Here is a 15,663-nt window from a genome sequence, read left to right as displayed (position 1 = left end):
TATTATGAGGTATTGGTATTTGTGAGTATTACGGATCAATATGTGAGCATATGCCTTGGATTGACACTATTCTAATCTGTATATGTGAGAATATGCCTTTGGATTCACACTAATCTAATTTGAGCTATTGTGCTCCATCTCTCTGTGTGACATTTACTCAAATTTTTGAGGAGCTTCCTTTTTTGAAGAGCCTATGTGTCAAAAACAAACAGGATAACAGTTTCAAAAGTGTTCCCCTTTAAGTATTCAAAACCATATTTAGAAAGTCTCATAACACTTCATGTTGCTTCAGTTAATTAATGAAGTGTGGAAGTAAAAAAGTGAAAAATTACATCTTTTTTAACTAACATTCCTTTATCCCCAAATATTTCATTTTCACAACGGTATAATGAGAAAATAGACCACAATTGTTGTGCATTTTCTCCTGAGTACCCTGATATCCAATTTGTGGTTGTAAACTACTGTTTGGGCACACGACAGGGCCCAGAAGAGATGAAGTGCTATTTGATTTTTGGAACACAAAGTTTTCTGGAATAAATTCTGTATGCCTTGTCACATTTGCAGACCCCACACCTCAGTGACAAAACAGAAAACCCTCAAGGAATTTATCCATGGGTGTGATAAGCAAATTGAACTCACTAGTGCTGCATAAAATGTTATAATATTGAATCTGTGAAAATAAAATAATTACACTTTTTCCACGAAAATGTTGATTAAGCATTACATTTTACGGAAGCTACTGTTTGGCCACAGGTCAGGACTCGGAAGGGAAGGAGCGCCAATTGACTTTTGGAGCACATTTTTTTCTGAAATAGATTGTGGATCCAAGTTGCATTTGAAGAGCCAATGAGGTGACAAAACAGCAGAAACACCCCATATGTGACCCCATTTTGGAAACTTCAAAAGAGGCGACATAATTTGTTCAGCAATTTCTCTTAAGTATGCCAATACCCCCATGTGGTTCACAACTACTTTGCACAGTGCAAATCTTAGGAGGGAAGGAGCACCATATTGAAGTGCAGATTTTGCTATATTGGTTTTGGGGTATCATGTTACATTGGCAGAGCCCCTGAGGTGACAAAACAGCAGAACCCTCAAATAAGTGAACCCATTTTTCATACTATAGCCCTCATTGAATTGATTAATAGACTTTTATACCATTGGTTGGTGAGAAAAATAGTTACATTTTTACCAATAAAATGTTGTTGTTTTTTCCAAAACTCATCATTTACATTTTTACAAGGGCAACTATATAAAAGTGGCTACATAATTTGTTACCCATTTTCTCTCAAAAGTGGCGTGACCAATAATTGCTTGTACACTACTGTTTGTCTACATGGTTAGGTTTGGGAGGGAAGGAGCACTATTTGACTTTTTGAGAGCAGGACTTCCTAGAACAGTTTGCGGACTCTATTTGCAGAGGACTTAAGTGCTAGAACAGCAAAATTCTCCTTAAGTGATCCAATTTTAGAAATTTCTCCCCTTGGGGAATTTGTCTACAGATGTAGGGACTATTTTCATTCAATATGTGTTTTCCAGAAATAATCACACAGAATTTGTTGCAAAACGAAAATTGCCAACCTAGTGCACAATGCATTGTGCCCAGCTTGCGCTTCGGGAGATATGCACTTCTGGCTGCAGTAATGCCATAGCTGGGCCCATGATGCTTTCCTGAAGTCTTTTATGCTACCAGTTAATCATATAAATATTGGCTCACAACACCTCATGGATAGATAGGGTTGAGGCGCCCGTCACCTCCAAGGAGTCCTTCTCTAGACAAGTCCAACTACCAAATAATGAATAACGACAGCGCGTCACAAGCTGGTGAATTTGCATCACATTTATTCTGCCTCCAATTGCGATGTTTCGATCAAAAGAGATAAAGATTGATAAAGATCTCTTTTGATCAAAATGTCACAACTGGAGGTGAAATAACTGTGATGCAAATTCACCAGCTTGTGAGGTGCTGTCGTTATTCAGTATTTTTTATGCTACCATTGTCATGGAAATGCCCTATATTTCCACAGACAGATAACAAACTTGAGTGGGGAATTGCTTTTGGTGGATTAAGTTGAAGATTTTATTGGTATTATTTTGGGTTAAATGACATTTTGGATCGTTTTTTATGCTTGGTTCACATTTATCCTGTGCAATACACTGAGCACTTTCATTGGGGGTTTTAATTAAATCTCTGCAGTAAAATAAAGCATTTTAAAGTTAATACCACATAAAGTCTCTGATTCATCATTTGCATAATTTTAAAGTATTTTTCGTTTTTGTCTTGTGGTATTAATTGCTGTTTTTGGCGCAATACAAACAGGTGTAGCCCAGAACAGGCATGCTACTTGTATGTGAGTCATTTAATAACAGACAACCTGATAAATATGATTACTCACACCATTGAGCTCTCATCTCCAGTGTGGGGGAGGAGCAGTACAGCAGTGGTGACAGCATTATAGGAGAGCTAATAGAAGGGTTTGTAATGTAACACAGCTAAAAGTTGTTGCCCCTCACCCCACACTGAATGTTGGGTCCTTATTAGTGATGAGCATTATGGCCTGGGTCTCCCCGAGCATGCTCGGGTGATCTCCGAGTATTTGTTAGTGCTCAGAGATTTAGTTTTCATCGCTGCATCTGCATGATTTACGGCTGCTGGACAGCCTGAATACATATGGAAATTCCCTAACAAACAGGTATTCCTCACATGTATTCAGCACTAACAAATACTCGGAGTCCACCCGAGCATGCTCGGGAAAACCTGAGCGACGAGTATACTCGCTCATCACTATTCCTTATCTGAAAGGTTCAGTCATCTGTAGAATACTCCCAGCACTTGGTAATCATGCAGAAGGTTAGACCATGAGATGAGAGCTGTCTGCCATACATCTCAACTACATAAATAGTAAGAAACTAAAAAATGATAGTGTTGGCCCCCTTAAAAATAGTCTGGGTGAAATGGTGGATGAGGATGAGGAAAAAGCCAATATGCTAAATGACTTTTTTTCATCAGTATTTACAAAAGAAAATCCCATGGCAGCCAATATGACTATTGATAATAATTCCCAATTTAATGTCACCTGCTTAACCCAGCAGGAAGTACGGCGGCGTCTAAAAATCACAAAAATTGACAAATCTCCGGGCCCGGATGGGATACACCCCCGAGTACTGCAGTTATTAAGTACAGTCATTGATAGACCATTATTTTTAATCTTTAAAGAGTCCATAATAACAGGGTCTGTACCACAGGACTGGCGTATAGCAAATGTGGTGCCAATATTCAAAAAGGGGACAAAAACTGAACTCGGAAATTATAGGCCAGTAAGTTTAACCTCTACTGTGGGTAAAATCCTGGAGGGCATTCTAAGGGATGCTATACTGGAGTATCTGAAGAGGAATAACCTCATGACCCAGTATCAGCACGGGTTTACTAGGGACCGATCATGTCAGACTAATTTGATCAGCTTCTATGAAGAGGTAAGTTCCGGTCTGGACCAAGGGAACCCAGTAGATGTAGTGTACATGGACTTTTCAAAAGCTTTTGATACGGTGCCACACAAAAGGTGGATACATAAAATGAAAATAATGGGGATAGGGGAAAATATGTGCAAGTGGGTTGAGAGTTGGCTCAGGGATAGGAAACAAAGGGTGGTTATTAATGGAGCACACTAGGACTGGGTCACGGTTAGTAGTGGGGTACCACAGGGGTCAGTATTGGGCCCTCTTCTTTTTAACATATTTATTAATGACCTTGTAGGGGGCATTCAGAGTAGAATTTCAATATTTGCAGATGACACTAAACTCTGCAGGGTAATCAATACAGGGGAGGACAATTTTATATTACAGGCTGACTTATGTAAACTAGAAGCTTGGGCTGATAAATGGCAAATGAGCTTTAATGGGGATAAATGTAAGGTCATGCACTTGGGTAGAAGTAATAAGATGTATAACTATGTGCTTAATTCTAAAAACTCTGGGCAAAACCGTCAATGAAAAAGACCTGGGTGTATGGGTGGATGACAAACTCATATTCAGTGGCCAGTGTCAGGCAGCTGCTACAAAGGCAAATAAAATAATGGGATGCATTAAAAGAGGCATAGATGCTCATGAGGAGAACATAATTTTACCTCTATACAAGTCACTAGTGCGACCACACTTAGAATACTGTGCACAGTTCTGGTCTCCGGTGTATAAGAAAGACATAGCTGAACTAGAGCGGGTGCAGAGAAGAGCGACCAAGGTTATTAGAGGACTGGGGGGTCTGCAATACCAAGATAGGTTATTACACATGGGGCTATTTAGTTTGGAAAAACGAAGACTAAGGGGTGATCTTATGTTAATGTATAAATATATGAGGGGACAGTACAAAGACCTTTCTGCTGATCTTTTTAATCATAGACTGGTGACAGGGACAAGGGGGCATCCTCTACGTCTGGAGGAAAAAAGGTTTAAGCATAATAACAGACGCGGATTCTTTACTGTAAAGGTACCTTCACACGAAACGACATCGCTAGCGATCTGTGACGTTGCAGCGTCCTGGCTAGCGATATCGTTTCGTTTGACACGCAGCAGCGATCAGGATCCTGCTGTGATGTCGCTGGTCGCTGAATAAAGTCCAGAACTTTATTTGGTCGTCCGATCGCTGTGTATCGTTGTGTTTGAAAGCAAAAGCAACGATACCCAGCGATGTTTTACACTGGTAACCAGGGTAAACATCGGGTTACCAAGCGCAGGGCCGCGCTTAGTAACCCGATGTTTACCCTGGTTACCAGCGTAAAAGTAAAAAAAACAAACAGCACATACATGCGTCCCCCAGCGTCTGCTTCCTGACACTTACTGAGCGCCGGCCCTAAAGTGAAAGTGAAAGCACAGCGGTGACCGCTGTGCTGTTAGGGCCGGAGCTCAGTCAGTGTCAGGAAGGAGATGCTGGGGGACGCATGTAAGTATGTGCTGTTTGTTTTTTTTACTTTTACGCTGGTAACCAGGGTAAACATCGGGTTACTAAGCGCGGCCCTGCGCTTAGCAACCCGATGTTTACCCTGGTTACCCGGGGACCTCGGCATCGTTGGTCGCTGGAGAGCGGTCTGTGTGACAGCTCTCCAGCGATCAAACAGCGACGCTGCAGCGATCAGCATCGTTGTCGCTATCGCTGCAGCGTCGCTTCGTGTGAAGGTACCTTAAGAGCAGTGAGACTATGGAACTCTCTGCCGTATGATGTTGTAATGAGTGACTCATTGCTTCAATTTAAGAGGGGACTGGATACCTTTCTGGAAAAGTATAATGTTACAGGGTATATATATTAGATTCCTTGATAAGGCGTTGATCCAGGGAACTAGTCTGATTGCCGTATGTGGGGTCGGGAAGGAATTTTTTTCCCCATGATGGAGCTTACTCTTACCACATGGGGTTTTTTGCCTTCCCCTGGATCAACATGTTAGGGCATGCTAGGCTATGGGTTGAACTAGATGGACTTAAAGTCTTCCTTCAACCTTAATAACTATGTAACTATGTAACTATGTAAATTTAATTTTCCCAGATATACAGTAGGAACAGTTCTTTCCATGAGACCACAATCCGCACATACAGATGCTCTTACAATAGGCATGCTTATTATTGACATCCCGATATAGTAAGTGCACAAAATGTCTTGTAAACACAACAAACACTGTGCGTTAATATTTACTGGCAACAGTGCTGTGGTTTGCTGATCTAGTTTGTTGGCGGCCTCATTTCAGTGACAGCTGTCAGACATTTTCTTTTTGTTTTTTTGTAGGCTCTACAGAACTTTCAGGGATGCCAAATATGTCTACATGCTCCTGGAGGTGTGTCTTGGTGGTGAGCTCTGGAGTATCCTCAGAGATACGTGAGTTACGTGAAGTAGTTAATATTGTTAAGTTGTCTAGTCTCAAAGATTATCATCTATTTTTGATATAATGGTATATTCAATAAGGAAGCAATAGTTTCTCTAATCCATATTATTATATATAAATTGTATTACTACAGTAATGAATGAGAAAACCTGCAGCAAATTCAAATTTTACATGAATTGCCAAGCTGATAACACAAACTTCTTTAAGATAGAACTTGTCCTATGCTGATCTTTTTCAGAACAAACATGGGGTATTAATTTTCCCACTGATTATCAAATTACAAAATAATCTGATTTTGTTATAATGGGAGAAATTCCAGTAGTCCAGAAAAGCCAAGTCTTGCATCACACATGGCAAAATGCCAGACTACTTTGGTCTTAAGTTCAAGTTCAGAGAAGAGCAGAAGAGTAAAAATATTTTGAACTTTTGAGTTTGAGGTGCCATATCTCACCATCCACTATTGATTTGATCGTGAGACTACCATAATTTTATGGACAATCATCTTGGCTATCTCATACATAAATTTGACTTGCAACTAATTAGCATAAGATTAGTTATGCAGATTTTTATCATGTCATTGCATTGTTACTGTTTTGCTCATGGTGGTGGAAAAATATTTTTCTTCCTGAATATTACAAAATACAACTTGTTCTCCCGTTCACTAATAGCTCAGTGTATTATTACCGTATTTTTCGGACTATGAGATTTTGGGGGAAAATGGGGGTGCATCTTATAATAGCAATACACTTACACAATACTGTGGCAGTGGTCCCGGTCCGATGCGCTCATGCTCTGTAGTGCAGCGTTGGTGCGGTGGGGCTCCGCCGGCATTTTTTGAAAGCTCGGAGGCCCCCGCAGATCCATTGCTGTGATGCGGTGGCCTCCTGTAAAATGACCATCGGGGGCGGCTCATGCTCAGATTTGAGCATGCGCCTCCCCCAGTGGCCATTTTCCTAGAGGTGACCGCATTACAACAGATTGAGATCTCGGGACGGGATCTCGTTGTTGAGATCTCAATCTGAGCATGCGACACCCCCTGCAGCCATTTTCCCAGAGGCCATTGCATTGCAGCAATGGATCTATGGGGGCCTTTGGGCATTCACAAAATACCGGCGGAACCGCCACAGCACAGAACATCACGGCAGCACAGAGCATCACCGGCGCACTTGTCGCAAAATGCCAGCAGAGCCCCACCCCTCCACAGAGCACCACCACTGCACTTGTCGCAAAATGCTGGTGGAGCCCTGCCACACCACTGCCGAACCTGTTGCAAAATGCTGGCAGAACCCCCTGGAACCCCAGAGCACCACCGCTGCACCATCCTGGGATGGGATTTACCGGAGACCACTGCACCAGCCTGGTCCACTGAACAACCCCTATGACCACGCTCCCCAGTGACCAATCCTCCATCTGTGCCGATCCCCCCCACCTGGTAAGCTGAATTCAGACTCTAAGACGGACCCCCATTTGACACATTTTTTTCCCATATTTTCCTACTGAAAATTTGGGGTTCGTCTTATGGTCCACACCGGACCATAAGACGAACCCCAAATTTTCAGTATAAGACACACCGTCTTATAGTCCAAAAAATAAGTTAAGTTGTTTCCCAAATGTCATTGGTTGGAATCGAGGAGCAGCCATGAAGACAATTTCGCAAGAAAAGAGAAGAAGCATTGTCCAGCTCAACAATAGCGGTCTATTGGCCAAGAAAATTGCCAAACTGCATCATGTCAGTGCCATGACAATTGCAAGAACACAAAATAATGTCTATCCATCCATTGAAAAGCTAAAAGGTGGACATCCAGGTAAAATATTGGCGTCAACAAGTCGACTCATCCCAAGGTCTATCAGTTCTGGTGCAACAAACATATCAGTGGAGGTGGCTCATATCCTTCATAATTGTGAGATCACATCTGTTGATGCAAGCACAGTGCAACACACATTACACAAGTCTGGAATGGTGCCCCCCAAAAAGTGCAGATGTCTCAACTTTAATATTGTCATAAGAAGTGTTGGTTCGGGTTTGCAAACAAGTACGAAAAGTGGACATTTAAAGATTTAAAAAGTTTTAATTGGAGCAGGTGACACCAAAGTCAATAGACAAGATGCAAATGGGTCTGAAAGAAACAAGGGAAAAAAGGGGCTAACAGAATGAGAAATTGAAGAAAATATCAAGTTTGGTGGAGGAAGCCTGATGATATGGGGTTGTTTCACAGCCAATGGCTTGTACAGGATTGATGGTGGTCTCAATGCTGAGTTCTATGTGAGTATCGTACAAGACGAGTTACTTCATACACTCAAGTACTATGGGTATGAAAACACAAAGCATACATCAAGATTAGCGAAGAAATGGATTGGCTCCCACAGAACCCACATTTCAACCCAATCAAACACTTGTGGGTAGAATTGAAAAAAAACCTGTATACATACCCAAGTGATTTGACCAGTGTGCACCAACTTTGGGAATGTGTAGAACAGACCTGAGATCAAATTTTGGCTGGCACATGTTAGCTTCTGATCAAGAGCATGCCCTGAAGGATTCAGGCAGTATTGAAAGCCAAATGTGTATTTACAAAATGCTAACAAAATTTAAAAAAAAATAAATTGATATCTTTAGGAGGAAAATAGTAACAATACAGTGACATGACATTAGTCTGCATAACTAATCATATGCTAAATGCATATTGCAAGTTAAAATTAAGTATGAGATATCCAAGATGATTTTCTATAAAATGATGGCAGTCTCAGGTTCAAAGCAGAAATGGATAATGAGATAGGGAGCAAGAAAGTTAAAAGTTCAAAACATTTTTACCCTTTTGCTCTTCACTGTATATGAATAGATAACATGATTCCTGCCAATCAATTTTTTGGACCTGGTCCATTGGCTACATTAGTATCTGTGGCTGGCTATAACTGTTTAGCCAGCGTTGTGCAACATCATCGTTGCGGCAAGGTGCACTTATGATGTTGAGCCAGGCTGGCTAATCAAAAGAAGAGTTATGGATGCTGGAAAGAACTACGTGGTTTGCAGGGCTCCTGTTCGGTGAACACAGATTACTGATGCGGCCACTGGACTATGTCCTGCCAATAAATTTACACTGCGTTTGCCAGAAAATAATACCACTTCATATACTAGTCAAGATACAATATTACCAGATATAATGACCATATCTATTGTACTCATGTCAGTGCCAGCCTGCTTAACCATATAATATTACCAGTGATAGAAGAGAGAACATAGAAAGAAAAAAGGAATGTAATAGTAATTAAGTGGTAAAGTGTCAGCCAAAAAATAGGTGGAAGCATAATAGTATTTTCTTTCCCCATAGAGTTAATAGAAATGCATTAGGTAGATGCTTTACACTTGGTCTGAAAGGTTTGTATCTTGTGGGAGGAGTAGGTGGAGGGAGTGTTTCATTATATATTTTTTTTATTTTAAACTGTTCACAAAGGATTAAAGTATCTTTTCCTATTTCAAAAATTTGAATTCAGTATGTATTACAGAAGGCACTGACAATAAAACACTGAAAATTGCATCTTATCATCTTCAAAGGACTCTAGTCTTGGCAATTTTTCATAGTTACCTCTCAGTAGAAACAGATGCAGTACACTTTTTCTTTTAACAAGTAAATGTGTAATAAATATCATAAATCATAAAAAGGCTACTAGGACCTCAACTAGCAAAAATCTATTACTGTAAAAAATGTTTCGGCACAGAATTTTCTCTATGGTACAAAAGTTTTACTATTTTAAGACAAAACTTACTAAATGTAATATTACAGTAATATGGAAGCTGACTTATCCATCATGAAAAAATCAAAACTAACATAAAACGAAATTACAACATTACTTTTCATAAATTTACATGATTACCAAGTCAGGTGATTTCCCCCAGTATTACAGGGACACAGGTTTTACTTTCGATTTCCCAGAAAAAAATAAAGCCTTTTATAGAGCACCTGAATGGTAAAGTGGAGCCTAGTGCTAAGGTTTGGCAGTATATAGCCTGTTTTACCAATCTGCCAACTACCTGGTCCATAAATTAAAAGAGAAGAATAAATTAACTTATTTTTATCATAAAGTCACCAATAGTAACTAAGCAAAATGTAAATCACTTGAAAGTTTTCCTCATCACTGACCAGGAGCTTAAACTTCACCTTACGCCGGGGTCACACTTGCGAGTGTGATGCAGCTGAATGCTCCGGTCTCGAGTGCCGGCGGCAGTGCCGGGTATTGATGCGAGAGACTCGCGTGAGTTTCTTGCATTGCACTCGCAAGTGTGACCCCAGCCTTAGACTGAATATTATTCTTTACCAACTTGTGTATAATGCAGCCCATATAAAAGAGGAAGACACAGCTATTAAAGTGTTAATATGTAAAAGAAGGAATCGGCTGCCTGTACACAGTTAGGGCTCATACTCATCTGTGTTTAAAATGGACAAGTGCAATCCGATAAAAATCAGATAGCACTCTGGCTTATGTTATTCAATGATTCAGTGCTCATCTGCGATTTTTTTCTCACCTCAGTTCACACTGAAAAAAAAACCCAGATGCTGTGAGCAGCTGCGTAAATCAGACGAGACTCGCCAATGCAAGTCAATGGGGGCGAGAAAAAAAATTGCATAGCACATGAACCATGTATGTGCAGTGCGATTTTTTTTTATACACCCATCTCATAGGAAATCCATCATTTCATCAGTCAAAATCAGCAAATTCACAGCGTGAATTATCAGAATACAATAGAAGAGATATATATACTGTATATACATTGAGGAAAATAAGTATTTGATACACTGACGATTATATGATTTCTACATAACTAATTTGCATTTTATTGCATCAAAGAAGTATTTGATACAATAGAAAAGCAGAACTTAATATTTGGTACATAAATCTTTGTTTGCAATTACAGAAGTCAGAAGTTTCCTGTAGTTCTTGAACAAATTTGCACATATTGCAGCAGGGATTTTGGCCCACTCCTCATACAGATCTTGTCCAGATCTTTCAGGTTTCAGAGCAGATGCTGGGCAACGTTGAATTTCAGCTCCCTCCAAAGACTTTTTGATGGGTTTGGGTCTGGAGGCTGGCTAGGCCACTCCAGGACCTTAAAATGCTTCTTACGGAGCCACTTATTAGTGGCCCTAGCTGTGTGTTTTGGGTCATTGTCATGCTGGAAGATCCAGTCAAGACCCATCTTCAATACTCTTACTGAGGGAAGGAGGTTGTTGTCCAAAATCTCATGATACATGACCACATCCATCCTCCCTTCAGCAAGATGCAGTCATCCTGTCCCCTTTGCAGAAAAGCACCCCCGAAGTATGATGTTTTCCCCCCATGCTTCATGGTCGGGATGGTGTTCTTGGGGTTGTACTCATCCTTTTTCATCCTCCAAACACGGCAAGTGAAGTTGATATCAAAAAGTTCTATTTTGATCTGATCTAACCACATGACCTTCTCCCATGCCTCGTCTGGGTCATTTAGATCACCATTCATTGAACTTCAAACTGGCTTAGACATGTGCTGAAGTGAGCAGAGGGACCTTGCGTGCCCTACAGGACTTTAATCCATGACGGCGTAGTGTGTTACTAATAGGAAACTAATGTTTGAGACTGTGGTCCCAGCTCTCTCCAGGCCATTGACCAGGTCCTCCCATGTAGTTCTGGGCTGATCCCTGACCTTTCTCAGAATCATCCTTACCCAAAAAGCAAGATCTTGCATGGACTTCCGGACCAAAAAAGATTGACAGTCATCTTTTGTTTCTTCCATTTTCTAACAATTGTTCCAACAGTTGTTGACTTCTCAACTAACAGGTCTGTGAGAGCCAGAATTTTTGCTGGTTGGTAGGTAACCAAATACTTATATCATGCAATAAAAAGCAATTTAATTATGTAAAAATTATACAATCTGATTTTCTGGTTTTTATGTTTTGATTCTCTCTCTCACAGTTGAAGTGTACCTATGATAAAAATTACAGACCTCTCCATTCTTTGTAGGTGGGACAGCTTGTAAAATCAGCAGTGTATTAAGTATACTCATTATATAGAAAATTTTAAAAAAAGGCATGGGGTCCCCGTAATTTTTAAGAACCAGAAGAGGAAAAGCCGACAGCTGTGGGAAGATGTTTTGTGAACTTGGAGCTTCCCTGGCTATTAATATCAGCTCACAGCTGTCTACTTAGCCTTTACTGGTTATTAAAATGTGGGACCCCCCACAAAAGGACATGGGGTCACCCTATTATTAATAGCCCACAAAGGCTAGGCAGAACGCTGCAGGCTGATATTAATAGGCTAAGAAAGGGCCATTGATATTCCCCCCTCCCAGACTAAGAACATCAGCCTTCAGACTCCCCATAAATGATGCATGAATAAGATGCACTAAATCTGCTACTTAGTCTCCCTTTTTCCACTTGCCCTGGTGTGGGGTAACAGGGTTTGGGTTGATGTCAGCTATTTTATGGCCGCTGACATCAAGCCCAGGGGTTAGTAATGGAGAGGAGCCTATAAGAAACCCCCATTACTAACTCCATAGTCATATCGTAAAAAAAACAAAGCCATAATAAAGTCCATTATTTGAAAGAAACAAACAAAGTCCTTTATTGCTATTAATAGGGAAAAGTCCCTTTTTTCCCATTTGTTACTGTAAAATAAAAAAATAATAAGCCACCATATTGCTCACCTGTCCTCCGAGAATCCCTATGGGATGCTGTCCCACGAAGAACTTCATCTCTGCTACATCTAGGTGGTTTGTTGAGTGGTGGCATTATGCGACCACTCAGCAAGCCAGCCAGAACACGCTAAGCTCCACCTTTGTAGCGCTGACATGAGATAGATGACCGGAGTTCACAGACGATGAAACCCCGATCAACTCATTGACTTCACTGCTCGCTGCGTGAGAATGTTGTTGTGACAAAATATTAAAGGTATGATAAAATGAAATGTTGCTTACTCAATCATCTTTCTGCGCCTAACAACATTGCTTATTGTCTCCACAATGTGGATGACCAACAATAGGGAAGAGCATCTAAGTATCTGAAAAATCCTTCAGATCTAAGAACTTACAACATGGACTTTGTGTGTATTATATTGGCCTCCTTCTTCTTACAAAATTTGCACTGCGGTTTTATCAGGTGATATCTATCAATTTACTAAACCCAGATAAGATGCTTAACATATAACTACATTTTCCATATTTGTTCCAATAAAAAATGATCAGTAGTGACAAATTGTCACAAAATATACTGTAACATCACAACATAGACCAGGATATAAAAAAACACTTAAAAGCTACACACCTAAAGCAAAGACAAGATAAAGTTTTCCTAAATAGGATATGTATATAAAACAATATAAGGATGTATGTTTTAAAGAACAAATGATAATGTATATGACAGTCTTACACCATAATGAGATTGTAAAGAAGGATGAATGTTTGTTAGGAAGTCAATAGTTGGGCATACTGTACATATCTCATTTACCTCAACTTTTGGCATTGCTGTCCAGTAATGGTGATGAGCATTTGAATGGACTCTCCACCAACATTTATTCTAACAAAAATGAAACTTTTTTTTATCCTTCTTTGCAATCTTGTTATGGTGTGATACTGTCATATACATATGTTCCTTTTCTCTAATCGTCTATATTCGGATACGCATGTTCGCATATGCTTTCCTATTTAGGTAAACATGCTGTGGATATGTCTTCCTACCAATATCTTCAGTTGTGACTTTGGTATATGTGTGGCCATGTTCACACATAGAGTTAACGCTGCATTTTTTTTCTGCTGCCTTTTATCCTCATATCCTTCTACAAGTGACTGCATTAAAATACATAACAATATTCTCTGGTTATTACATTTTTGACTCATTTTTTCTAGGTTCTCCCCTTTATTTGATTTGCTTTGATGCTATACTTAAAAATACAACTGTTTTCTACATGCATGACTTCAAACTCCACATAGAAGGCTATAGGAAAAACTCACCAAAAAAAGTACAGTTCCTCAGCTTCAATAAATGCACAATCAGTAGACATTTTCATGAAATCCTATCCACTTTGCTTGGATGATTAAACACAGATAAAAATAATGCAATCTTTATGCTATGTGTGAACATGGCCTGTAGCTTTTAATATTAGTCTATGTTGTGTTGTATTCTGTGATGATGAGTTATTAAAAATTTTCAGCTTTTTTGGAACGCATTACATTAAATGTGTATTATGTGTTTAGTGAATGGAGAATGTTTCAAACGTAAAAAATGCTCTCCCACCAGCTGCACCAAAACACCACGTCAATTTATTTTATGACATTGTGCACAGAGCTCTGCTAAATATCAAAGGTTCACGCCATGTATTTCACTATTTAGAGAGTGCAAAGCCAATAGATACAACATATAGTATACTAGTATTAACAGTCCGTGAAGTACAGATACAGACAGATATGAAAAGATTACATAGATACATAGGTTGAAAAAAGACCAAGGTCCATCAAGTTCAACCTTTCTCCACCAATTGTGCATTTTGTCACTAATTCAACTAAAACTCACAATATTATGTGTATTAAGGAAATGTTTAGCCCTTTTATATAAGTTGTTATAGTGTCTGCCATTACTACCTCTTGTAGCGCATTCCACGGTCTGACTGCTCTAACTGTAAAGAAGCCTTTCCTATTTAGCTGTTGGAATCGCCTTTCATCCACCTGTAATGAGTGCCCCCTTGTCCTTAGTATGGTCTTTAGAAGAAATAAGTCATGTGCAAGTCCTCTTTACTGACCACATACTGTATTTTTTGCTTTATAAGACGCACTGGATTATAAGACGCACCCCAAATTTAGAGGAGCAAAATAGGAAAAAACCTTTTTTAAATAAAATGGTGGTGCTTCTTATAATCCATGCTTCTTATTGCTTACTGGGGGTGGTGGCTGAGGTAAAGCGGGGTCCCTGGAATGCTGCTGGAGGAGGCAGGAGTGGAGCATTGCTGCAGGCCACAGGCTGGGATGAGGGGGTGTTCGGATGTGGAGTGCATCACGCCTCTGTGGGTGTTCGGTCCTGCGGGTGTCTGGTGCTGTGGGTGTTTGGTGCTATGGGTGTTCGGTGTTGCGGGGGCTCTGCTGACATCTTGCGAAAGCCCAGAGCCTCCGCAGTTACTTGGTTTCCTATGCGGTGGACTGGACTCCGGGAAATGGCTACTGGCCGGGGGCATCTCCAGAGATCTTGGTGCTGAGATCTCCATCTGCGCATGCGCCGCCCCCGTCCGGCAGCTATTTTCCCAGAGTATAGTCCACTGCATAGGAAACCAAGTAACCGCGGGAGCTCTGGGCTTTGACAAGATGTCGGCAGAGCCCCCACAGCACCGAACTCCCCCAGGACCGAACACCCGCAGGACCGAGCACCCGCAGGACTAAACCCTTGCAGAGGCGTGCTGCACTGCAAATCTGAACACACCCTCATCCCAGCCTGGGGCCGGTAAGGTATATCCGCATTATAAGACGCACCCCCATTTTCCCCCCAAATTTTGGGGAAAAAAGTGCATATTATAATCCGAAAAATGCGGTATATGTTTATACATGTAAATGAGATCTCCTGTGAGTCGTCTTTATTCTAAGCTAAACAAGCCTGATTTTTCCAACCTCTCATCATATGAGAGGCCTTCCATCTCTTATTGCGATACCAAGGTAAATATAGTACCTAAGGCGAGAACAGTAATTATTCTGTTATTTTAATGTATACATTTTGCAATAAATGTGCTAATTGGATGTGTCTCACCATGGATCCCCAGCCAATTTTCTTAGTTACCTTGCTCTTATA

General features: G+C 40.4%; 1 protein-coding gene across 2 annotated transcripts in view; it reads left to right on the top strand.

The window, feature by feature from the left end:
- Positions 1-15,663, top strand: part of LOC143770046 (cGMP-dependent protein kinase 2-like) — a 363,231-nt gene that overhangs the window by 303,805 nt on the left and 43,763 nt on the right. For both annotated transcript variants that reach the window (XM_077259271.1, XM_077259272.1), the window contains one exon: positions 5,771-5,860. In XM_077259271.1, the coding sequence (XP_077115386.1) occupies positions 5,771-5,860 (90 nt within the window). The remainder of the gene's footprint in view (positions 1-5,770; positions 5,861-15,663) is intronic.

The sequence above is a fragment of the Ranitomeya variabilis genome, chromosome 4 (genome assembly GCF_051348905.1).
Source record: "Ranitomeya variabilis isolate aRanVar5 chromosome 4, aRanVar5.hap1, whole genome shotgun sequence".
NCBI lineage: Eukaryota > Metazoa > Chordata > Amphibia > Anura > Dendrobatidae > Ranitomeya > Ranitomeya variabilis.
The sequence above is the reverse complement of the archived record's forward strand: the minus strand, read 5'-3'. Positions and strand labels throughout refer to the sequence as shown.